Source organism: Sminthopsis crassicaudata, chromosome 5 (genome assembly GCF_048593235.1).
Source record: "Sminthopsis crassicaudata isolate SCR6 chromosome 5, ASM4859323v1, whole genome shotgun sequence".
Lineage (NCBI taxonomy): Eukaryota > Metazoa > Chordata > Mammalia > Dasyuromorphia > Dasyuridae > Sminthopsis > Sminthopsis crassicaudata.
The window spans coordinates 40716610-40743050 of record NC_133621.1 but is presented as its reverse complement, the minus strand read 5'-3'; the positions used below and the strand labels follow the sequence as shown (position 1 = coordinate 40743050).

At 37.7% G+C, this 26441-nt stretch overlaps 1 protein-coding gene across 1 annotated transcript in view; it reads right to left on the bottom strand.

Moving 5' to 3' along the window:
- The window catches only part of CDCP1 (CUB domain containing protein 1), a 66147-nt gene that overhangs the window by 21700 nt on the left and 18006 nt on the right, over positions 1 to 26441 (bottom strand). The window contains exons 2-4 of the mRNA XM_074271580.1: positions 13149 to 13355; positions 10829 to 11185; positions 8919 to 9287 (exon numbers count right to left, since the gene is read on the bottom strand). Coding sequence (XP_074127681.1) covers positions 8919 to 9287; positions 10829 to 11185; positions 13149 to 13355 — 933 coding nt within the window. The remainder of the gene's footprint in view (positions 1 to 8918; positions 9288 to 10828; positions 11186 to 13148; positions 13356 to 26441) is intronic.

Below are 26441 nucleotides of genomic sequence, written 5' to 3'. Positions count from 1 at the left end.
AGTTGTGATTTATTTTAACAGGGTATGAAGAAAATGTAGAAAACTTCCAAAACTCAGCATTATTAAAAGAAAAGCTACACTGAAAAGTAGTATTAGATTGTCATCCATTATATACTATAACATATCTAACATGTATAAGACTGCCTGCCATCTAGGGGAGGGGGTGGAGGGAAGGAAGGGAAAAATCAGAACAGATGTGAGTGCAAGGGATAATATAAAAAATTACCCATGCATACGTACTGTCAAAAAGTTATAATTATAAAATAAAAATTTTAATTAAAAAAAAAAAGGAAAAAAATTGTCATCCATTAGACTGTAAGCTCCTTAAGGGCAGGAACTGACTTTTGTCTTTGTATTCTTAGTGCTTAGCACAGTGCCTGGCACATAGTAGACCCTTTAATAAATATTTACTGAATTAAATTAATATAAAAGTTGTACTTTTGCTGTATGCAGTAGAAAATAAAGTTTGGGGGCAAAGAAATAAGAAGGTCCCCCCCAAAAAAAGTTATCCTCTCATACTCCACCCCATAACTATTTTGTACAAGTTTAGACTGAAATTCTCAGCTGATAACTAGGTAGAGAAGAGTGCTAGGAGAAAAACTGCCAAAAAGTAGGGCTAGAAATTGAAGGTGACACAAGGCTGCCTACGAGATGTTGAGATACAGTCCATCTGTTTAGTTACTTACTTACATTAGCATTCCAAAAGGTATTAATCAGGGGGAAATGCCTTCTGATTTTTATTTCCAGTCAGCCATTAGCTGAGTAAAAAATATCCCTTTTAAAATATCAGGTTATATCATCAGTACCTTCCAATTACATCAAGATCCAAGAGATGGAAACCTGGCAATGGCTATATAGCAGATTGGAACTAAAATCTAGTGATGGGGGGGAGAGCATTTCTCCCTCACCTCATTCTGCTTTCCAATAGAATTGCATCTGTGCTTTTGCAGACTCCATGACTGTATACGACTGAAAAATTTACTGGCCACCAGTTTGTTTCAAGATGGTGCACAAGTACACATCAGTTATGGGATTCATTTTATACTTGTCTTAATCAAACATGTCAAGCCCATGATATCACATCTAAGATAGACTTATTAATCTAGGAGTTGTTCCTTTTGCATCATGGACTTCTTCAGTAGTCTAGTGAAATCTAGAGATCCTTTCTCAGAATAATGTTTTTAAATGTACAAAATAAAATGCATTGGATTGAAAAGGAAATAAGGTATATTAAAAATGAAATGGTCACCAAAGTATAAGAAAAGAAAACTAAGTTCATGGACTCCAATTTCAGAGCCTTAGATTTAATCTTAGGTTAACTTTTAAAATTAATAATAATAATGTACTTTCCTTGGACAGATTCCCATACTGGCAATATCTAAAAGTTCTTTACTTTTAAAATAAAGATAAATCATTTATTAAGTGCCAGTAACTCTGCTAAATTAAATAAAACATATGCGAAATCCCCTAAATATTTTGTATAGAATCTGGTCAATATGAAAATTTCCTCTTAGAAGAATGTAGTTGTCCCTTTTTTTCTGTTTTTGTTTTATTACATAAATGACCTTAGGGGTTTCATAGGAGTCATACAGAACATGCTCAAAGCTACTAGCTACCCTAAAGCAAATTAATTGGGGCTGACAGAGTTCCAGTTCCACAGTGTAGAAATTTTCAAACACTCCTAGCCAAGTATGAATCCTTTTAAGTGTGTGACACGGGAGTATAAGAGAGAATGCCATTTTCTCTCTGTCTGGCACAGCTGCCCCATTTTGTTTCTTCTCTTATGGTATACAGAAATATAATGAAACCAGACTCTACTGTGGCAAACTTATACTGGAAACTCACTGCTAGCTATTCTATTTTGTACATGATAATGCTACATAATCTACCCATGGGTCTATTAGCTTAACTTTATCCTCTGTAGAGCTTTGTGTGAATAATCTATAGATATATTGAGAGTATCCTTAGTGAAAAATAATCAGAAAGCAAGAGGTGGGCTTTCACATGTGATTTATCACCAAGGATTGCATTTTTGAAGTCACACAATTGGCAAAGATTCAGAGAATGCAAAGTCTCCCTATGTTTATTGTTTGGTTATTACAGAAATAGCATTTGACTCCACTTTCTTATTTGTAAAATGAAAGGGATGGACTAGGGGACCCCTGAGGATCCTCCCAGGATAGGTAGTTCTGTGCCTAGGTAGAGCAAAGCACAGTTTTAGGTGGTGCACAGAGCCCTGGGCTTGGTACCAGGTTGGCATGAGTTCAAAACCAGCCTCAAACACTTACTAGCTGGTGATCCTGGTTAAGTCATTTAACTTACATTTACCAGTAAAATGGGGATAATGATAATAGTACCTACTTCTCAGGATTGTTGTGAGAATTAAATAATATAATAAATTATTAGCATGAATAATGCTAATTAATACAATATACCTAAAAAGTGGTTTTAATATAAATATGGAACAATAATAAAATAAAATTAAATATAAGGTGGTGATGTACACTCTCCTCTCCCTTAGATCAGAGATTTAGGATTGAAGGATCTAATCTGACCCCCTCATTTTACAGAGGAAACTCTACCAAAGACACATAACTGGTGTTTGTTTGAGACAGAGTTACAGCCCATGTCTTCCTGACTCAGAATGCAGTATGCTATCCACTATAACATGTTGTCTCCATGATGTATCTCATGCCAATGTTAAGATGATAGAAGATGATTATTCCATAGCCTGATTATTAATGTTTATTAATAGAAAGAAGAATGCTCGCTAAAGAGTTCTGCTATCCTCACAAAGCATGTCCTGTCTAAGGATTTCCTACAGAAGGGAAGGCATCCCAAATGCTTGCTTTTGTGGATGATGTTATATTGATTGCATCAAGCTCTGGGCATATTAGGCCCTAGGCATGAGGTGCATAGTCAATGAAAAAACTGTCCAAAAAAACCAAAAGGAAAAACAAAACAGTTGAAAAATGTCTCTTGCCAAGACATGACAGACAGTCAGAAAGCCAGTCTGTTGAATATATGTGAACAAAATAGTACCAATGGGCAAGAGGTTGGCCCTTGAACAGAACAGTTGAACACAAAGGAGAAACTGTGTTGGACTGTATTTACTAAACTAAATTTGCTTCTGATGTCCAATGGACTTTCTTATACCTCCCCCTTCCCTGCAAAATCCCCAATGTGGTACTGCAGAAATGGTGTTGAACCTTCCAGCTGAACAGTCAGGGGCCCCAAGTCTGAATCCTGGCTATGTCTGGATTCTTCCTGAATGATCCTGAATTGTTGCTTAATAATCTCTCTTGGCTTCAGTTTCCACATCTATAAAATATTCAATATTGGGCTAGATGGTCTCTAAGATATCTTCCAACTCTGGATCTATGCTCTAAGAAATGGTTTCCCCTAAGAATCTTTTTTAAAATAGTATTTTATTTCCCCATGTTAAAACATTTTTCATGTTAAAATTACACATTATATGTTTTTACAAGTTAAATATGTTATATGTTAATTACATGTTAAAAACAATTTTTAACTTTTTAAAAAGTTTTGAGTTCCAAATTCTATTCATCCCTGAGAAGATAAGCAATCTGATATGGGTTACACATGGACAAGCATGTAAAACATTCATATTGTACAAGAAGACTTGAACAAAAAAAGAAAGTGAAAAATAATATTCAGACAATATCAGTGTTTTCTCTAGAGGCAAATGTCACGTTTCATCATAAAACCTTTGGGATTATCTTGGATCATCGTATCACTGAGAATAACTAAATACCATTGCTAGCTCTGTATCCCTCAAAGACTTTTTTTTTAAAGGAGAGGGACCTATTTGTCCAAAAATTTTTATAGCAGGTCTTTTTGCGGTGCTTAAGATTTGGAAATTGAGAGGATGTACACCAACTGGGGGATGGCTGAATAAGCTGTGCTATATGATTGTGATGGAATATTACTGTGCTTTAATGACAAGCAGGATGATTTCAGAAAACTGTGGAAAGACTTAGATGAACTGATGGAAAGTAAAGAGAGAAGAACCAGGAAGACATTAAAAAATAATATTCAATTTACAATGTATAACATCACTTTGCAAATATGATCTCATTTTATCCTCCCAATGACTTGGAGGGGGGAGGTACAATTATTATACCCACTTTCCACATGATGAAATTGAGGCTGAAAGAGGTTAAAATTGATTTGCCTATAGTCATTTAGTATGTGGGCTGAGGTGAGATTTGAACAAGTCTTTGAAAAGGTCTTTTTGACTTCAGGTCCAGTAACCTATCCACTGTGCTACCTGGCTGTCAATTTCTGTGTGGCTAAAATTCCAGGTGACTCAAAGAGCAATAGAGAGACATATGGTGCACACATAAAACCCATCTAAGGAGGGCCCATATGCAAAAAAGTAGAACAAGGGATGTTTTTGAGGAAATATGTGATCAGAAAAGGAAATGAGAGGAGAATGAGAAAAAAAGATGAATTGCTTGAGTAGTGTGCTAGTGCCCAAGCCTTTCAGCACCTTGGTTAGATCCTCTGGGTATGAGGTCATGGAAGAACAAGGATAGAAGAAGAGAGTGTTAGCAGGGCACAGATGGGCAGTGATGTTCACTGTGTCAGCAGATGGGACACAGTGATGTTCAACGTGTCAGCAACATGAAGGATCTACAGTAGTATTAAAGTAGCTTCTGTAGAAGTTGAAAGTCTCCAGATGAACTGGACCTGGAGTCAGGAAGACATCCTCACTATGTGATCCTTGGTAAGATCCTCTCAGCTTCAGTGTCATCTGTAAAATGGCATCAATAATAGCATTTGTTGCAGAGCTCAAATGAGAACATATGTGTAAAGGACCAGCCTTCTATAATATAAATAAAGTCCACAAAGTGATTATTATTAAAAAGTCACATGATGAGATATCAAGCAGACACATAGTTTAAGGAAGAGGCAAAGGAGGGCTGCCCTATTATTTCAGCAATAGGAAGATTTCAGCAATATGAAAACTCCCTCCACCAGTACAGATCAGTAACTCATCCACAACTTCAAGTGTTAGGTTGCCTGGGACACTGAGAGATTAAATGATTTGTTCGGGATCACACAGTTGTTTTGGATCAGAGGCAAGGTTTGAAACTAGTCTTCCAGTTTCCATCTCCAGCTCTCTGTCTACGCTGAGTATGAGCATAGTGCCTCAGTGGAGTGTGTCTTAGAACGTTCTTTTTCTAAAAATAAAATATTAAGACATAAAATATAAAAACCCAAGCCACCTCTGAGCTCTCCCAGATAATTCCATCACATAATAAGGTGAGACCCTCTAAACAGTTCGGAAATTGCATGAAACTAGGTTGTGTGGAGCTCAAGGCTTCTAAGAGGCATCGAGAGAGGCACAAACCCCAGCCCTGACAACAGTGATTGTTCTGAGACTGCTTCAGAGTCACCCAGATGTAAAACTAGGCTATCCGAGGCTGCTTTCAGGAGAGCAGAGTGCACTATGGGGCATTTAACAACAGCATGATTTACTTTGGAAGGTGGGGTTGACAAGCATGAAATGGAGCCCTTAATGTTACCCAAGCACACTTTGGACAGCTTCAGGCACAGTACACTCACCTACAGGTTTCACAGCTGACCTACTCCCTAATTTGCAAGCACCTTGGGCAGATTACACATTGTTCATCCTAAAACCCAGAGCCCGAGTTTCTTAATAGCGCTCAGGCTAATTTGGGTCAGAGCTAGCACGTTTTCCAGAAAATCTTGAGGGTTTTGTGGGGATAGGGCAGCAAGTGGTTAATTATGAGAACTGACTGAACCACACTGACTCCATTTTGAGACTCAATTCTGGAGCTAGTTCAACTCCCTCTATTCAGTTCTGGGTCAAATCCAAATCCTGTATTGTGAGAAAACTTTATTCAATTGTAGGGATTGGGGCAGGGAGGGGGAGTAACAATTTTATTGTATTGTTTGAACCTAGCCCTACATGGCTGGAAAGCTGGAACACCTCTACCTGTTGTTTGTGTTAATTAAGGACCTAGGTTATACTGACCAGAAATGCAGTCAGATCCCAAGATTGATGCAAAGAGCTTTCTCACAATTGCACATCTCAAGCACCCCACAGGTTTTATGTGAAAATTGGCCCCATACTGATCAATCAGTTCTTGTTTCCATATTTCGTAGAGGAGGGGGGATCCCTATTTATCTGGTTTCAGAGTACTCTCCCTTTCCCAACTTGGAAAGTCCCAAATCTTTCCTACAATTAGAAATAGGATTACCTAATGTTTCAAATGTTTTCCTTTAATTAATTGGCCTTATTTGATTAGTTGTTTTTAATGTATTAAAATCTGTCTCCTCCTGTATTCAGGGTCCAGTGCCAAAGCTGAGGAAGGCAAATGGTATCAATTTGTTAGGCAATTAGCATGCATTGCTTAATAAACCAATATGTTCAGAAACTTGGATCTTTTTTTCCTCAGTCATTTCATCTTTTACCTGCCCCAAACTGGAGATATGCTTTTTTATTTTTATTGTCATTATTATTTGTGAGGCAATTGGGGTTCACACAGTTAGGAAGTAGTAAGTATCTAAGACTGGATTTGAACTTAGGTCCTCTTGTGCTCTATCCACTTACTATCTAGCTGCCCCTGTCTCAAAGTTGTTAACCTAGGTTCTATGAACTTAAAAAAAATGGTAGCTGTATTTTAGTGGCTGGATACAATGTCAAGCTTGGAGTTAGGAAGGCTTCAGTTCAAATCCTGCCTCAGCCACTTACCAGTTGTGTGATTATGGGCAAGTCACTTAACTCTGTTTGCCTCAGTTTCCTCCCTGTAAAATGAGGAGAAGAAAATGGCAAAACACACCTGTGTCTCTGCTAAGAAAACCCCAAATGGGGTCACAGAGTCAGATATGAACTGAAAAAACCTAAACACAAATACAATATGATTGGTTTCATTTTGTAATTCTTTGTATTTCATACATTTTAAAATATTTGTCTATCAGCTTTACCCAGTCATTGCCAAAGGATCCATGACACAAAAAAGTTAAGATGCTCTGGTTTCACCCTCAGAGTCATAGAGAAAAACCTCTCAGAATAAATACTATCTCATTTCCTTTGATAGGAAAAGAAAATAAGTGAACAGGAATTTATTCGACACCTACTGTATGCCAGGCATGCTGCTAAGTGAATGACAAATATCTCATTTGGCATTCACAACAATTCTGTGAGGTAGGTGCTACTGTTCCCATTTTACAACTGAGAAAACTGAGGCAACCAGATTAAATGATCAGCCTAGGGTCATCCAACCAGTCTAAGACTGAATTTATACTCAGGTCTCCCCAATTCCAGGTCCAGAACTCCATACCTTGTTATGAACACAATTCTTTGTTCATTTAACTGTCCTTTATTTGGGTCAAAACAAAACCTACATTTGCTGTTAGCCACAGCAAAGAAGCTGTACAGCCCAGCAGACTGAGAAGCAGTGTTGGAGGCAGGAAGAAGGCTGTGTGACCCTGGGCAAGCAAGCTAACCTTTCAGTACTCCCAGGCTTCTCTCTAAGTGCAAAAGCAGTGCCTACTTAACGTTAGTGGAGGGAGTTCTTCACCCTGGGAATTCTTGGTCCAGATCAAGAAAAAGACAAATAAATATCCTATTTAGCAATCCATTTTGGATTCATCTTGAACATAAAGCATAGGTTTAAAGATGTTGGAGGGTGTAAAGAAACTTGGAAGACCTTTTCAGAAGATTTTCAGCTTAACGATGATAAACAAATCAAAAATTCAAATTCATATCCTCCCCCAAACCTTTTCACATCTGTTTTCCATTTAGCATTTTGCTTACAGAACTGTCAACACAAAATAGAAAAAAGATTGTGTGAAAATCTGTATGTGACCATCTGAAAAACCCAAGCTTGAGAAAAATACTTAGAACACTATTACTGGTATCAATTCAGATCAAGAGACCAGAGAAGTCGAGGTTCCATTTTTTAAGACATCTGTCAAAACATGCGCAATTTCCCCATCAATTTCTTAGAATTTGAAGACTCGTCAAATTCTTCAGACCCAAAGTGTTGAACAAATACATCTCCCTTAGGATCCAAAGATCTACGGAAATTATATTTCCTGGTTGACCCATCCCATGCATATAGCCATGTGGTTTTTACATTCTCATTGGACATGTGCCTGGTCTTGCAACAACAACAAAAAAGTCACCCCATTATCCCATCTGTGTATTTTAAAACTTTCTCTCTTGCCTCTAAGGAAATACACTATAAGTAAAATAAATAGTCTCATATTCTTCACTGATCCAGAATCCAGAACAAATCATTCTATACTCTGAGCAAATGGTTATTTACAAGGCCTCTCAACATAACTGACCCCTCAGACACTCACTTTCTCAGTGCTGTGACTTGCTCCTTGAATTGATTTAGCACCTTCCATCTCATTGTGTGCCCCCTGGGCATAAAAGGCTGACCCAATTCCCCTCCCAGCACCGAAGAAACTAAATCTACAAGCTATTTTTCCCAAAACTTTGAACTTGGAGGCGATTAGTATTGGAAGAGCCCCTAAAATCATCTTTCTGATCCCCTTATTTCAGAAAGTAGGAAGATCATGATGAATTCAGAACCACTCAAAGCAGTTTCCATTACTCAATCCTGGGGTTCTCCCTCCAGTGCCAATCAGGTTACTTAAGTTATTGCAGCAAAACAGCAGCAGAGATAGCATTTCAACAAGAGACTGTGCATTGTCTAGCAACCTACTTCCTGAAATCTTTGAAGGATCCAGAGAGTTGAGAAAGAGGAAAGAAATCCATGATTCTGCACCATTTTTGTCTCATTGTACATAAGTTAAGTCAGGAAAAGAGAGCTTTCAGCTGCTCTTCATACTCATCACCTCCAACAGATTTAGGGAAAGAGGAGAAAGAAACAGGGGAACCAAGTTTGACTTACTGCCTTCACTCTGAGGGTACTGAACCAAAACTTGAAAGAGCAGTCGGAGAGCCCCAGGGTTTTGGAAATCCTGATCACAGCCTTGCAAGGACAGATTGAAGTTTCCAGCCATGTTCCCGGGCTGCTTATCTCCAAGTTGAAACACCTCTGGATTAGTGAGTGATCCTGGGATGAAGTACTCGACCCTTTCCTCCTTCCTCTCACAGTTGGAGAGGGTGTAATTGAGGAAAGAGACGCTGGCTCGGAGGTGAGGGGGGATGACAAATTGCCATGACATGAGCTCGTCTTCCGGGAACCCCTCAGGGTAGTTGGCGGACATCAAGGTGGCTGACCCCTCTCCTTCAAACACAGATTCAATGATGCAGAGTCCTATGGGGAGGATGGAGAAGAGTAGTGAATCAGGGGGCCGTGAGAACATACCGCCCCATACCTACTATTCATGGTCACGGAGATGAAAGCCTGGCAATGTGAGTCTTAATATCCTGGTTGTCTTTCAGATCATAAATAACGTATTTGACTATGGCATGTTCAGGTTGGAGGGAGATACATTCTATCTATTAGGATAGTGGGAATTCAGAGAAAGGAAATGTAAAGGACTAAATAGGATAAAAATAAAGACCTAGAATTCAGAGAGGGGAAGGATTTCAAGGCCAGTGGTGTCCAACAGGCAATCTATGGGTGTCACGCTTCTCACAATGCTCCTGGGGATGGCTCAAACCAGATTCATATATAATTGGGAAATATTTAACAAAATCAATAAAATTATGATAAAATAGATATTAGACTGGAAAAATAAGTCAATATGCAGCCTCCAGGGACATTCATGTTCCTATTAGTGGCCCCTGTTTCTACTTGTTTGACACCACTGATCCAGTCCAACCAATGCACAAACAAAAATTCCCTCTAGAACATATCAGACAAATGATTATATGAGAAGCAGAATCAAAGAGTGATCATCTAGTCTTTCCTTAAAGCACTGCATTGAAGAAGAGCCTCTCCAAGAAGCCCATTCTGCTTTTGGACAGCATTGATTGTTAGAAAGTTTCCCCAGTACCAAACTTTAATTTGTTGTTATTGTTGAGACATGTCTAATTCTTTCTGACCCCATTTGGGATTTTCCTGGCAAAGATACCGAAGTGGTTTGCCATTTCTTCTCCAGGTCATTTTACAGATGAGGAAACTGAGGCAGACAGGTTGAAATGACTTGCTCACAGTTACACAACTAGGGAGTGTCTGAGGCAGGATGAACTCAGGTTTTCCTAATTCCAGGACCAGAGCTCCATGCATTGAGCCACCTAGGTTCTTTCTTGAAATGTGCCTTCCTCTGCTCTTGACTCTTCCCTCTTGGGCCATGTGGAACAAAACTCAAACTTTTTTTTTTCATGACAGTCTTTGAAATGCTTGGAAGACAAGAATTACAGCTCCCCTATCGGTGGGGTCTACAAGGTCCCCTCACCTCAGCTCTCTAGTTCATCTCACTGAACTAGCTCTTAGGAGCAGTGAGGGGATACAGAGCACACAGAACACCGGGCCTGGTGTCAGGAGGCCTCCTCTCCTCGAATTCAAATCCAGCCTCAGACACTTCCTATTTGGGTGACTCTGAGTGAGGCACTTCACCCTGTTTGCCTCAGCTTTCTCCTCTGTAAAATGAGCTGGAGAAATGACAAACCACCTTAGTATCTCTGCCCAAACAACCCTAAAGGGCATCGTAGAAAGTTAGACATAATTGAAAAAAAAACCTTAAAATATATGGGGTTGCAGACATTTGTTTCATTAAAACAAACATATGAAGATGTTTGACACTTAAGACAAAATGGCACTGACATAGCATTTTCTTATAATAAGAAATATTAAAATATCATAATCAAAAATCTCTATGATAGGAGAACAGCAATTTAATACCCACTTACGCCTTATAGAAGATCGATTTGTGATATTGAAGCCGGAAAAGTTTCTGTTTTCATTCCATGGTAAGTATAAGGCCAACTTGACCCCTCCTTGCATCTTGATTCGTGAGATGGTACCATTGCTACAGAAGGTTCCGATGTTGACCGCCGTCTTCTCAATTGAGCTACTGATGCTATAGGTAACCAGGTCTGGGCAAGTCTCTCCTGGAAGAATCTGTCGCAGCCGAGGGCTGGAGAACTGCAGCTCAAGGCCAACTTTGGGGCTGGCTTTCACGTTCCAGATGAATGTCCTGTTTAAGGCAGGTAATCTGGAAGGCAGGAGCTGAACCTCTCCAAAAGGACACGGACCGGACATGCAGTCTACAAAAGAACAAAGCAAACACATAGATGATCTTTCTGCTTCTCTCTTCCTCCCTTCCCCAACACAGAGTTTGGTTACTATGCCTTCATCTTCCAGGAGGCATATCTTGGAATATCATAATATCCTTTATTTAGAGCTAGAAGGGGATCTTAGTGGTCACCCAGCCCAATCCCTTCATTTCACAGATGAGGAACTGAGACCCAGAGAGATTCACTGATTTGCCTGAAATTGCTTTAATCCCTTCCACACAAGGGTCAATGATATGGGTCAATTACTTCTAAGTAATAGATGGCAGAATTGGGATTCTAATCTGGGTCTCTGACTTCAAATCCATTAGCCTGTGCTTGCTTCCCTATGGTAGTAACTTCATCCTGAGAGTTGAATTTTGTAACTTAAAATACCGTCCCCATTTGCGATCAACAAAGAATTCCCAAAAGTCATCTGGCTGCCTGTGGGGTCTCCATTATGTATGAAAAAAGAGCCAGCTGTCTTGATGCTCTACATACTTAGTCCTGCTATTTTAGTACTACTGCAATTAGATGTTCTCAAAGTTAACAATGAATGACATGCTTTATTGTGCTTTCTACCTTGAGCCTTATAAAATAAGGACCAAAGTATCTGCTATCCAAGAAATAGGCTTATAAATGGCGAATGTGATTGAAATAATATTCATGTTATCATTCAAAGATGCTATCTTCTGAGTCTCATCTGGTGATTTTAACATTTAGCTCAATAAACTAATCAATAGTTTTTGGCAAGTCAACATATCATGTGGTTGGGATACAAAGTTTCGGACTTTATCATCAAGGCACTTCATATAAGATAAGTAGGAAATAATTAAGAGAGAGAAGGCACTAGAATTAAGAGGAAAAGCTCTACTACAGTAGATGAAATTTTAGATGGGACATAAAGTCAGGGAAAGCAGAGAAAAGGAAGAAAGCATTCCAGACAATCCGAGAAAAGTTGGAGGTTTTGTTCAAGGAATCCAGGGTCATTGGTTTGAAGACTCTGGGGTGGGGAGTAAAGTATAAGGAGACTGGAGATGTAGGAGGGAGCTAGGTTAGGGAGGGCTTTGAACACCAAGCAGAGAATTCTGTATTTGATCCCAGAGGCAATGGGAGCGAGTGGAGTTTATTGAGTAGAAGAATGATAATCAGACCTGTGCTTTAGGAAATTAACTTTAGTAGCTGAATGGCTGATAGATTGGAGTGGGGAGAGACTTAGGGCTGGCAGGCTCCCCACCGCATGGCAATATTCATGCATGAGGTGATGAGGGATTGCACCTAAATGGGGGTAATTTCAGGGGGAGTGAGGAAGGTGTATTGGAGAGATGCTTCACAGGTGAGATCAACAGGCCTTGACAACAGCTTGGATATTGCAGGTGAGAGAGGGAGGAATCCAGGGGCACTTGTAGGCTGTAAGCCTGGAAGACAGGGAGGATGGTGTTATCCTTGACAGTAATAAGGACGTTAGGAGGGACGAAGGTTTTGCATTTTTCTATGATTCTGCTGATTCTTTTTTCCTGCCTACCTTGAATTCCTCACATAAACCATATGAGTAGCGTGGTCTTGTCATATGATTCAAATGACATGTCACCAAGACCACTATTGACCATCCTCAGCAAGGTCCATGGAAATTCTTTATGACCTAAGGTTTAGACTAAGTTTCTTAACCTATTTTTGTGTTATAAACCTTTCCAGAACTCTGGTGAAGAGTGTGGACCCCTTTTCTGATTGTTAAAGATATAAAGTAAAATCCACAGGATTATAAAAGAAACCAAAAGTTAGTAAAGATGAAGCTACATATATGTTTTTTTCCAGATCTCTGAAATCTATCCACAGACTATGGTTTATGGACACTAAGTTATTAACAATTCTGATTTAGGACCACAGTATGAAAAGAGAAAGTCAGCAGAGACATGCAGAAACTTTAAAATACATTATAGTTGTATTTGTTTTTTACCAATATTCTTTTGGACTTCCAGGACATAATGCTTCTCTGGATCAGAGCATTCAAAGATAAAGACAGCTTTTTCACCAGGTTTGATGATCAATGAGGGAAGGCGTCTTCTCTGGAAAATAATGTTGCAGAGATTTGTTGGCCAAGTTGAGAAGCCATGCTTTACAAAAACAGTGATGTTATCTCCAGGTGGAAGAGAAATTTCAACTTCTGAAAAAAAAGAAAAGGAAAAAAATTTTTTAACGAATTAAGTAATTTAATAGATGAAAACCAGTCATGTCTCATCTCACATCACATGAAAAGCCTCCAACCTTTTATCATGAGTTCTTTTTCTCCTGATCTGAGGTAAGGTATGGACTAACTAACCAGTGATGACCATACGAATGAGGAAGAACTTTCAATTAGTCATTAAACTACTTGACTTTTTAGGAGTCTTCTTTTAGCTTAAAAAACCAAACCTCCAAAGACTAAGAGTGTTTCCCAAGTAAAATCAGTGAAAACTGGATATCTTGCATAGTATTTCTCCATCAATCCCCCAATTTTCAAACCATTAAGCTACTGATGAGATAGCAGTTTCTTTGCCATCAGAATTCCAGAAAATAAAAAGGAATTTTCATTTTCAGGGGCAATTTTTGTCTAAAAAACCATACTGCAACATACCCTCATTACTGGTTTTAAATATATAGCTCTCAACTTTTTTCAGAATCAAGCTTCATTGATATTAATATTCCTGAAACACACTATTTTGCTGATATGCTTAAATTAAAGGCAGTGTAGAAAAGGGGAAAGAGTACTGTCCTTGAAATCCAGATACCTGGATTCATATCCTGCTTCACATGATTACTAGTTGTGGAACCTAATAAAGTCATAGCTTCTCGTTGAACCTTAGATTCATCATCTGTGAAGCATGAACAATAATACTTAAGACTACTAGCTCATAGGCTTGCCATGAACAAAATGCTCTATAAACTTTAAAACACTGTGTAAAATGAATTTTTATTATTTATTATAATTAAATTAACCCTGAGAAGCATTAAGAATAGAGGACTGGTGTTGGAAAGTCAAAAAAGGCATGGGATCATTTTGCCAGTCACCCTGAGTGAGGAATTTAATCTCTCAGTGTCCAAGGCCATTCTCTAAGCTATAACTGAAAAAGCAGGTGCTGCTCTGTGCAGGTACTGGAGGAGTTCTCTCTACCAACAAAATCATAAACCAATCCTACCTCTGAAAAAAACAAACAAGAACCCCAAACTAACTTTAATTGCTGACTCTCCTTCGCCTGCATAAATAGGTATACACATATGATAATTCTTACATTTATACATCATCTTACAATGTTTTTATATCTATGATTTTGTTAGATCCTTGCAAATACCCTGTGAGATAAATGGTAGGTAATGTATGTGTGTACGTTATTATATATATGCTTGATATTTTCTTGGTATAGAAGGAAAGAAGGAAGAAAGGAAAAAAAGAAGAAAGGGAAGAAGGAAGGAAGAAAAGGAAAGAGAAGGAAGGAAAGAAGGAAAGGATGGAAGTAAGAAAGCAATACATTTAAGCACTTATCACTTGCTAGATACTATGTTAAGTGCTCTACAAATATCATCTTATTTGATCTTTATAATAACCTGGGGAGAGGAGGGGAAGTAGGTACTGTTATTATCACCAGCAGAGGAAAATAAGATAGTCAGAAGTGAAATGATTCACTAATTATCACACAGTTAATAAGGATCTGAGGCCCTATCTGCCTCATGTTATCCCATAGAATTGTCTGGGGCATTGAGTATCACTGCCCATAACCACACAATCCGTATAATTTTCTTGATTTTAAGGCCATTAAACCAGACTTCCTCTTGATAGGTAGATACCTATAAAAAGCTAGACAGACATTTAACCCAATAACTAAGAACTAAACAGACCCATTCAAACCCAGAATCACACAAACGGAGAGTTGGAAAAGAACCCACAAATTTTTGGACAGCTGTAATCATCAAGAAGCTTTTCCTGATATCAAACTCAAACATCTTCTTTGCCAGAACAGTGCTTCTGACTCTACAGTGACTGTATAAAATCTATAAAATGGGGGTGATTATGGTTACAATCTACCTCTCTAACTCATAGAGTCATTAGAAGGCTCAAACAAAATAAGCTATACAAACTTTCTGGTGTGGCATCTGCTAAGAATATTATTATATACAATTATTAACACACTAAAAGTTTATAGGAAAGCAACCCCCAATGCTTCTGATTAAGGCTAAGTCACAAACAAGAACTAAAATAAAATTCAACCAGTTACGACAGTGGCAAGAGACAACTGAAGGTTCATTTTCTAGTGTCTGAAAGCTGCCCATCTTACTTGATTATTAGTCAAAGTAATAGGTAGGGGGAGACAGAAATGCTAAGACCCCTAACAAAAGGAAGCATAGATTGCTCAGTTAATTTTTTTTGAAGTTGGTATCCTTTCTTTTCACATTACCAAAATTTAAAAATCTGTTCCCTTCCAACTTTCTCTAACCCAGAAAGTATCCATTATAACCAAGAATGGTAAACAAAGGAGGAAAAACCAGTTTAGGAAAAGTAATCAACATGTCAGTCTAGTCTGATTAGGAAATATTTCACATTCAGTCTTCTACTTCTTGAAAGGAAAAGGGGAGCACATTTTCTTATCTCATTTCTTTTTATATCTTTTTTGAAATTCTTAATTTAGATATCAAACTAGCATTTCCATATGCAAAAAAGAGGAGCAAAAGAACAAAAAAGACAGACTATATAGCTTGCTTTTCTTTGAAAATATATAATATGTCCAAAGGCCCATTATCATTCTAATGAGAGCTAACAAATGGAGAGAGCTATTGATATTACTTATTTAATTCCTTCAAGACAAAGTTAAAATGCAAAGCTGATTCATCCAACTGGAAAAGCTCGTGGTTAAGAGGAAAATGGGGAAAGGATATGAATGTCTAACCCACCTGTGCCTGAGCTAATAATAAATAGTAATAATGGCTGGCATGTAGGTTGTGCTTTAATGTTTATAAAGTGATGTACATGTTATCTCATTTTATCTTAGCAACCTAGGAGGGAGATGCTATTTTTATTTTGCAGTTGAGAAAACTGAGGCAGACAGAGGTTAAGTGACTTGCCCAAGATCACAGTAAATTCCTGAGAGAGAATTTGCACTCAGGTTTTCCTAACTCCAGTTCCCGCACTCTATCCATTTTGCCACCTGTTGTTGACATTTGTCCTTTTTCATGACATCAGGGAGGCGATACCATGATATGCAAGTGAACTGGATTGAAGTAGGCGGCTGTCTGACCAAAGGAGGTGAGGTACCCACTAAACCCCCCCTGCAAAATAGTTTACTCCAACCATGTCAGTCTCTATAACACTGTTAAATTCATGATTGCAAAACAGCTACATATTAGAGTAGACCAGGGCATAAGAAGGAGATAGACAAAAAGAAACTGAAGGAAGATAATCCACTGGGAAGGAATTTTAATAGGAACTGGCATTTAATAATGCTCTTTGGAGCTAAGGTCAAATTTATTCCCTATTCAATATGTTATTATGGTTCAGTCATTTTAGCTGTGTCCCCATTTAAGGTTTTCTTAGCAAAAACACTAGAGCAATTTGCCATTTCTTTTTCCAGCTCATGAGGAAACTGAGGAAAACAGGACTAAGTCATACGCCCAGGGTCCTCCAGCTACTAAAGTTTGAACTGGATTTGAATTCAGATCTTCCTGACCACAGGCCCAGTGCTATGCACACTGTGGTACCACCTAGCTGCCCCAAAGTACTATATAAATGTTGGTTATTTTTAAATTTTATTTTGGGGGGGTTGTTTTTAATTTTAAATGCTAGCTAAATTTTAGGAGCTGTCTTCTTTTAGTTTAAAAATATTGCTTTGAAAGATGAGCTTAGGGCTTAATTTCTACAAAGGAATTTAAATATTAAATATGAATTAAATATTAAATTATATTTATTATCATATATAATATATAATACATATTAAATATGAAGTTGGTATCCTTTTTTTTTGACATTACCAAATTTTCAAATCTGCTCCCTTCTAACTTTTTCTACCCAGAAAGTATCCATTATAACCAAGAATGGTAAGCAGAGGAGGAAAAACCAGTTTAGGAAAAGTAATCAACACGTCAGTCTAGTCTGATTAGGAAATATTTCACATTCAGTCTTCCACTGAATGGATAGATCAGGAAATTTCACATCTATCAATTAACCTTTCTGGAGATAACTTGTCCTAGCTCCTCAGAGTGGGCAATGTTTATGCTTTTCTCAGAAAGCCACCCACAGGTGGCTTGAGGGTCTTGTTTGTTCAGTTTTTTAAAATCAGGCGGACTCTCCCATGATGAAATCTGAATGGTGGTAGACCCATAAAACTCTGTGCTGCTGTGAAAGAGGACCTTTGGTGACAGGAAAACCCATTAGTCTCTCTCAGAAAGCCATTCCAGGATTTTATGATAGCCAACTCAAACTTAATGAACAGTAATAACATTCTGCTTTTTTCATTTGGCCTAATGGAAACAGAAAAATTTGGTCATAACCTACAACATTGTTACCTTTCATGCAGCCAAATCTACTCATCCACCTACATTTTCCTAGCCTGCTTGCCATGGCCATTGATCATTGGCATTCAGGAACATGAAAAATAGGAGAAGAGCAAAAATTTAAAAAATCCTTTCCCTTAACTTAGGGCACAGGCAACCTGGTGGTCCCTTATTTCTGGTGGCTGGTCAAATGGACGGTGAATTTGGTGAGAATACCCAAGCAGAATAATCAGGGAAAGGTTAAAATTCTTTTTTTATTTTTTTTTTTAATTTTTTTATTTTTTTTAAATTTTTTATTTTATTTTATAATTATAACATTTTTTGACAGTACATATGCATGGGTAATTTTTGACAACATTATCCCTTGCACTTACTTCTATTCAGATTTTTTCCCTTCCTCCCCCAACCCCCTCCCCCAGATGGCAAGCAGTCTTATATATGTTAAATATATTACAGTATAATTTAGATACAATATATGTGTGTAGAACCGAATTTTTTGTTGCACAGGAAGAATTGGATTCAGAAGGTAAAAATAACAGTTTACATTCATTTCCCAGTGTTCCTTTTCTGGATGTATCTGGTTCTGTCCTTCATTAATCAATTGGAATTGGATTAGCTCTTCTCTATGTTGAAGAAATCCACTTCCATCAGCATACATCCTCGTACAGTATCATTGTTGAAGTGTATAATGATCTTCTGGTTCTGCTCGTTTCACTCAGCAGAAAGGTTAAAATTCTTGAGCAAAGGAAGGCTTTATTCCAAAAGAAGGAGACCCTCAGTTCTTGAAAATCATGTCAGTTAAGTACAAGTTCTGCAAAATTCAACCATTTTAGAAAATTTGCAATTTTGATACCATGAGTAAAATCTAAAGCATTTTAGAGGTTTAATGAAATAACTCTAAAGGAAAAAAAATAGAAAAATTGTTTATATAACTCTGCCTGTTTCTTTTTAACTTGTTTGGAGATTAAATTAATTTTAAAATTAATTTTTAAAATTTAATCTTTTGTTTTTATGTCGCTTACATTCCTTACTCTATATCCCCTAAATCATCCTTTATAATAATGGATCAAAAAAGTGCAGCAAGCCCACTCCACATATTGAGACAATCTGATATTATATGCAGTGTTCTACACCTACAATACAGCACCTCTATAAAGAAGCAGAGATGAGTCCCCAATAAATAATCATAAAAAAGGTTTTCCACTTGGATATTTCTAACACTGGTTCATAAATTAAATTTTCAGTCAATATAGCCTTCAGCAACAAAAGCCACTCCTGTACCATCAGCATTTGGAGCACCTGACACCACAAATCACCTTTCTTAAAGTTCTAGACTATGAGCTTTTAAAAATGTTTATATGTGTCATAGATCCCCTTGGGGACCGTCTAGAGAAGCCTATGGATCCTTTCTCAGAATAATGCTTTTAAATGCATCAAGGAAAATGTGTAGGATTTCAAATGAATGCAATTATCTGAATTTTTAAATTTTTATTTTTAATTTATGGAATAAAACAAGTTTTTCTATACTAGTCAACAACAAAGATGACTGCATATGAAAATGCAAATCTACTATATATAACTTGCTATTTCTTTCAAACATATAAAAATTATTATATACATTTCTTTTTTTTTTTTTCCTTTCCTCTCCTCTCCACTCTAGAAGGCCATCATTAGATACAATGGTAAACAGTGATACATTGTAGATACAGTGATCCAATTTTGTTGAATTTGGTATTCAATGCATTTCAATGAGAAAAATACACTTCGGACTGTAGGCATTACCTTTAGTTTATTGTTTTGGTGGGTTGGCCTGGTATTCTGCTCAGCCCTCAGCTGTGGGCAGCTCCTTCCCAGGGAATACTCAGTGAGCAGGATGCTGAAGCTGTGAGCCACGGTGGCAGGTAGGTCCTGCAGGATGATGGGCCACAGGGGCTAATCTCCTGGCTCCCAGAACAACAGCATTGGGAGAAGCATGGAGTAACAGGTGTGCTGAGCAGGAGGGACTAGAACAGCAGCTGGGGCAGAGGACAGGACTCCTGGTAGCCCCAAGCCCTGGCTGGTAGAGGGTGAAGGACCATGGCTTCCACTTCCTCATCCAGTCTCAGGCCTCCACAAGGAAGCTTGGACTGTGTGAGTGGGATGGGGGGAGAAGAGTAGAAAGACTACAGTTCCTCTCTGAAAGTGAACTCCATCAAGAAGAGAGAAGCCTGGCTTTTTTTCTCCACACCTGGAAGCCCCCATCTGCCCTTTTGGGAGACTGGGTGGGGAAGGATGTTTAGGCTACGCTGGAGCCGTATTCTTTATGGGAAAAATTTATTGGATACTCATCATTTTCACCACTTTTTGTCCCTTCTAAAAACAATGATTAGTACCAAATACACATGTGCAAATTATTCTATGCATACTTCTAATTTTTTTAAAGTTTTTTTTTATTTTAAACTTAAATACAAAATAAGAAAAGAAAAAAAATTGCCATGTAATAGCAGACCATAAGAGAGGATTTAATATAAAGTAATAAGTTTCTATTTCAAGAAAACCTATATAATAAATACTACAAGTTGTTTTCAAAACTGACTAGCTTTTCTTTGTTTCCTTGTTGGTTTTCTTTTGTTCTCTGCTGTATACTATTTACTTTTACTCCTCAATCTGTTCTCCAGATTGGTTATTCTTCTAATGAGATGTTTCACTTTTTCTTTTATTTTTTCAGTTTTGTTTTATGATTTCTTGGTGTCTTAGAATGCTATCACTAGTTTTCAAAGAATTACTTTTTTCTTTAAGTTTTTGATTCTTTATTTCCAATTGGTTGGCTTTCTTTTCATAATTTTCTTGATTTTCTTAGATTGCAATTAAAGACAAATGGCTTCATTTCTTTTATTTGGTTTTAAGATTAAATTCTTCCAAGAATTCTTTCTGTGCTTGGGACCATTTGATATTTCTCATTGAAAAAGGAGTAGCTTTTTTTTAGCTTCACTGTTTTCTTTTGAATATGAACTCAGGTTTCTTTTCACTTTCACTTACTCATTTTTATTTATTTTTTGTTTAATTTTGTTTTCAGCAGCTGATAGTATAACTAAGTAGTAGTCCTGAAGTATGGGGAATGATGGGGCAAGTGTGGGTCCTTTTTACTTTTATTTTCTGAGGTCTGTCCTGAAAGTGAGGCAGGTGACCTTGTAAGTCCATCCTCACTTAAATTTAACTCTCTTCAACGGCATATCACGGTCCTTTGAGAATAAAGCCATCAGATCCCCATATTATCAGATCAAAGTTAGTGTCTAAGGCTGAGGCTGCCTCTCAATGCACTGCCCCCAGGGCTGCTTGTTAGTTGATTCTGTAGGGTTCACTGAGGTGTCTATAACTCCACCCTGGAGCTGTAGGTCTGTCCTGGGATCTTCTCAAATTGTCTTAAGAGGACCACGGCATTACCTGCTGTTTATTTCTGTTTCTCTGAGGCGGTGTTCCTTTTTTTTTTTTTTTTTTTTTTTTTTTTTAGGCTGGGGTTAAGTGACTTGCCCAGGGTCACACAGCTAGGAAGTGTTAAGTGTCTGAGACCAGATTTGAACTTGGGTCCTCCTGAATTCAAGGCTGGTGCTCTATGCACTGAGCCACCTAGCGGCCCCCTCCTTTTTTTTTTTTTTTAAAGAAGAAATTTGGAGTTGAGTTTTCTTCCTAGAATCTTTTCCATACTTATATTTCAAATATTTTTTAAAAAAACAATTCATGAACTTCTAGATTCATTCTCTAGAGTTTAGTTGTATAAACCCTTTAATCCCAATCCCTGATACTGGTATATTGACTTCTTTTTAAATGATTAATTTTTATTTTGAATTTAAACACCAAATATAATGGGCATTTGAATATACATAACAGAATACAAAAAGCAGCTTGTTTAAGCTCTAAGCTACAGCTTGCTTTTAAAGTAACAATTTTATATTACATCATTTAGATCACATTATTTATTATTACATCATATACATACATCTATGTTTTTTTATTCTCCAAGGTCCTTCCCCTCCACCCCCCACTCCAATATCCCTGCTCTTAAAATAAAAAAGAGAGCAATGCAATAAAGTAGAACAGAGAAATAACTTTTCCATGTTAAGAAAATGACTTGTAAATAACATTATCCTAAATTTATAGTTTAGAAGCTATCCTTTCCTTTTATAAGCTTTTTTTAATTCACATTAATCATTGTTTCCCTTTATTCCTCAAACTGGAAAGCCCAACACAGAGGAAAATGCTTCTGCCATCAGCTCAATTACAAGTGGCATTCTTGCATGTTTACAATATTATATAAATATTGTAACATTTGAGGGTGATGGATGAGTATGTCTCCCCGTAACTCCAGATTATAATATTTTTATCTTTTGCCAACAGCCAATAATTTTAATGTTATTAGGTTTCATGAGATCTAGTATCACCCTTCATAGTATCTCAGAATATTCCTAGGGTTTAAAAAAAAATCAATTCAATCATTCTGCTGTCTACTGGCATTCACAAACCAACTTCAGTCCATCCTCCTGGTGGTTTGAAGGCTTGAGGGTCCTAGAGCACATTCTAGATGGCTGACAAAGCTGGGATGGTGTATAATGAATCACAGCTTTACCTCGCCCTCCCCACACACCCTTCACTCTTATTTTCCTTATTAGGACTCCTTGTAAGCTGTTTCGGGGATGGGAATTTCCGATCCTTTTTACTCACTGCTCCACATGACACACCGGATATTATACAAAGATCCTAGCCAGTGTTCCTTGCCATCCCAAACCACACAGAACAGAAACTGAGGACCCTGTGAGCGGGCTACTTTGATCAGGTGATAACTAGGAAAGTTACTTTTCCCCCTGGTGCTGCCAGGAGAATCCTGTGAAATTCTCTCTGCTGTCCTTGGGATCACCCACAAACTCCTTAGTCCTGTGTTTAAAGCCCTTCACTTCTTGTTCCCCTCATCTTTTCAGGTTAATGTTTATCCTCTTTAGCAGAGTTTGGCCCAAATGGCCTTCTAGCTGCTCTGCAAATTTGGCACTCCATCCATCAAGAACAAGAAGGTATCTCCTCCTTATCTGTACCTTTTAGAATCCCTTCTCCATGTCCTTCCCACCTCACTGGGCAGGGCATAGAGAAATGGAACCTTAGGGGTTCCAAAGGATGGTGGAGAGACAAATGAAAAACTAGCATGTCTAGAGTACTCTAAGGCCTGCAAATCACTTTACAAACATTTTCTTATTGGATCCTCACAACCACCTTGGGGCGCAAGTATCATAGTTAACCCCATTTTAACTACAGGGAGGCGGAGGAAGAAGAGGAAAAGGAGTACTTAGTTCCCTGTACCATTTTTTTATTCATAGAAGATATGACCAGAAGACATGCTGCTACTGCTTCTTCATAGGAAAAAGGACCAGGACAGGACATGATTGCTCAAAATAGTCACTTTACAGGATAACTATCTCCCAGACTCAAAGATCTTCAAAACCTAGACACTTTTGCTTAATAATTCTGTCCAATATTTTTAACAATGCAGCAAAAGCAATAAAATAGTAACACAAGCAATAAATTAATTTTAATCACAGAAATCCCTCAGGATTGAATACAACCAGGGGTATGCTACAGTTGATTTGAATTGTTTCATGGAAGTCAATAGTTAAATTTTCAGTGCAGGCATTTATATCTCGGAAATTAACCAACACAACAAATCGGGACATGATTTATTGTTTTGTTGACTGTTTAGATTAAGAAAGTGATGAGAAAATGCTAATAATTCAGATTAAACTTGAGTATATCTTACCAATGAAGTATTTTTGGGGGGAGAAAAAGGAGAAAAGAATTAAAGAATCAGTTGTTAAACATTTACCAGCACACCCCTAACCACAATTCTTCAGGGTAGTGGACTCTGCTCTCTAGCTTTTATCAGATCTTTAAAAACAAAAATGAACAAATGTATTTGCTGTATGAATATAAATGTCTCTGTGGTTTGTAGCAAGAGTATTTGAATCACTGAATTGAAAGGCTTGAAACATTTAAATTCATCTGAATTTCACATTAAAATTGTTTTGGTTTGGAGTTGAAGCACAATAGTTAGAAGATTTGAACCCAAACCATCTGAATCCAAATTCATTGCTCTTTCCACTACAGCATGATCACATTCATGGTTTCTCACTCCTCAATCTGCCTCTCAATTTGCATTATTTTATGTAGACGTTTTTTTCTTTTTGTTCTCATTGTAGAACATTTTGTTCTCATTTGTTAATCTTCATGATGGTGAGGGCTCCCTTCCTCCTCCCAGTTGATCCATCATACCAGTTTAGTCCTTCCCCAAACAATGGACATTTAAGTTGTTTCAGTTTTTTAAAAAATATTTTCAATAATATAGCCCAGTCATATTTGGTAGAAATAGTTTTCTCCCTACTTTTTAATCATGTCTTTCAAACAAGGGTTCTTAAGAAAAGTCCTGATTTGCCCTGTAATAATTCCTAAAAATTAAATGTTGAAATACTTGCTACTGCAATATTCATCCAGAAACATTTCCCTCAGGGTTCGTGTCTTAACAAGTCTGTAAAATTCCAAGGAAAATATTAAACTGGTAAAGGAGTTTGTGTGAGGCACACAGGCCAGGGAGTGCAAGTACTCACAGCCACATGAGCATGTGGCTCCCCAGCCCTACGATCACAAAGGGGAGCACAGGAGGAGTCTCAGGTGTCCAAAGGGATGGGAAACCTGACAGAAAGCCCAGGTCTGGTTGTTGTTGCTGGGCAGATTCACAGGGAATGATGGGAAGGGCCCTAGAGCTAGTTAATCAAGGTAGACTGGACTGTGACCCACCTTTCCACTTCTTATCAGTTACCTGGATTAGATGGAGTTTGCTCTGCTGATGTTGTTCCGTACAGCCTTTCACTCCTGGCCTAAATGTAGGGGAAACAAAGCCATAGGAACTTCCCTAAACAGAAGCAAATCAATCAGTGGTCCAACATGGTGACACTTCTGCCTTAACAATAGGCTTTAAGGAACTCACCTTAAGGAAATTCCTTTCCACTGGGCCACATCAGACTAAAAGGGGGCCAGGTGACTCTGGACTTTGGGGATTTTGTATTATCTATCTTTAATGTTATGGAATATTGGGAAAAACACCACACCAAGAAAAATGCTGGGTTTGAGGGCCGACACTGGGTGAGTCACAAGCCAGAAACCTTGATTTCCTCCATTATAAAAATTTGCATTGTTCACCTTACAGAAATTAAGAAGGAAGGTCTTTGTGAACTGCCAAGTGCTATATAAATGTGAGTCATTACTATTATTGTTATTAATAGCCAACTGGGTGACCCCCAGACCAATGCTAAGTTTATTTTAGGGTTAAACTGAACTGCATTGGTTCAGAATGCGACTGGAGAAATAAATACAGAAAATGGGAGAAGCCTATAAAACATCCTGGCATTGAACACTGAGGGAAATTAAGTTGGGAACTTTGATTTGAATTAAACAACAAACATAATTCAGTTTATGACCACTGTAAATAATTCATGATTACACCATAAAGTGCCTTAGGGCCATTTTATATCGTATTCATATTTTATTTCCTGAAATCTTGATGCGTGAAATCAACATGAACTTGAAAGTCAATGAGGGTTATGAAGATGGATGAAGAAGAAACTTTAGAAGAAGAAAAAAATAAACCTGTGCCTACTCCTAGGTGTCAAATAGAACCCTACTCCCATATCTCTTCTCTTTCCCATGGGTAGAGTGTAGGTAATGGCACAGAACTGAGTGGATTTCCATTATCTTCAAGTTGTACTAGTCCCAAGCTATTAAACTAAGACTGGACTAATCTTGCAAGTCACAGTTAAGTCAAAATAGCTCATTACTAAAGAAAAATAACCAACCCAGGAGAAATGTACTATATTCCTCCAATCCTTTTTGTGATAGATGATTAATTATTTAGAATGTTTGGGGAATGGTTTAATTCCACAACACTTCAATAAATCAGAGATTTCCTTAATATGGATAGTCACATCAATGAAAAAGACCAAAATGCCTCCTCAGTCAATGTGACTCCTATCCATCTTCTCCCTTGAATTTTTCCATACCAGCTCTACCCAGCAGGCTGAAAGCCTTTCTTTGGGTCTTTCCACATTACCATACTGGCAACCCATGTACTTAGAGAGACCCCTTCTTCTACTTCATTCTAGCTGCATGATCAACCCACCCCTTTGATGTTAGACATCTCATGGTATCATTGCTTACCCTATGTCTGGAGTGCAAATTATTGTAATTATTGTTGTTGATATCCATAGATTACTCAGGATTGCCACAAATTTTTCCATAGATTATCCATGGGCTATCCAAGATTTTGGTTCACCCATGAGCTATAACCTTCCAACATTGCTAGAAAATTATAGGTATTAATAATAATAACAATAGTATTAATAGCATTTACATGTGTTAATACATATTTATGTATATTAATACATATTTTAAGTATATTCATTTCTTTACTTATATTAACTTATTTGATCCTTATGACGATTCTGAAAGATAGATACTTTCATCATGTCCATTTTATGGATGAGTCCATTGAGATAGTGAGGTTGAGTAACAGAATCACACAGCAAATTTAAACTTGGTCTGACTCCATCCACGGCATCTCTTGTGACTCTGTTAGATGTTTTGTTGAGAGTCTGGGGTTTGCAGAATATTGCAGAACATCTTAGATGAAGGAAATGCATAATCCCTCACAAAGTGTTAA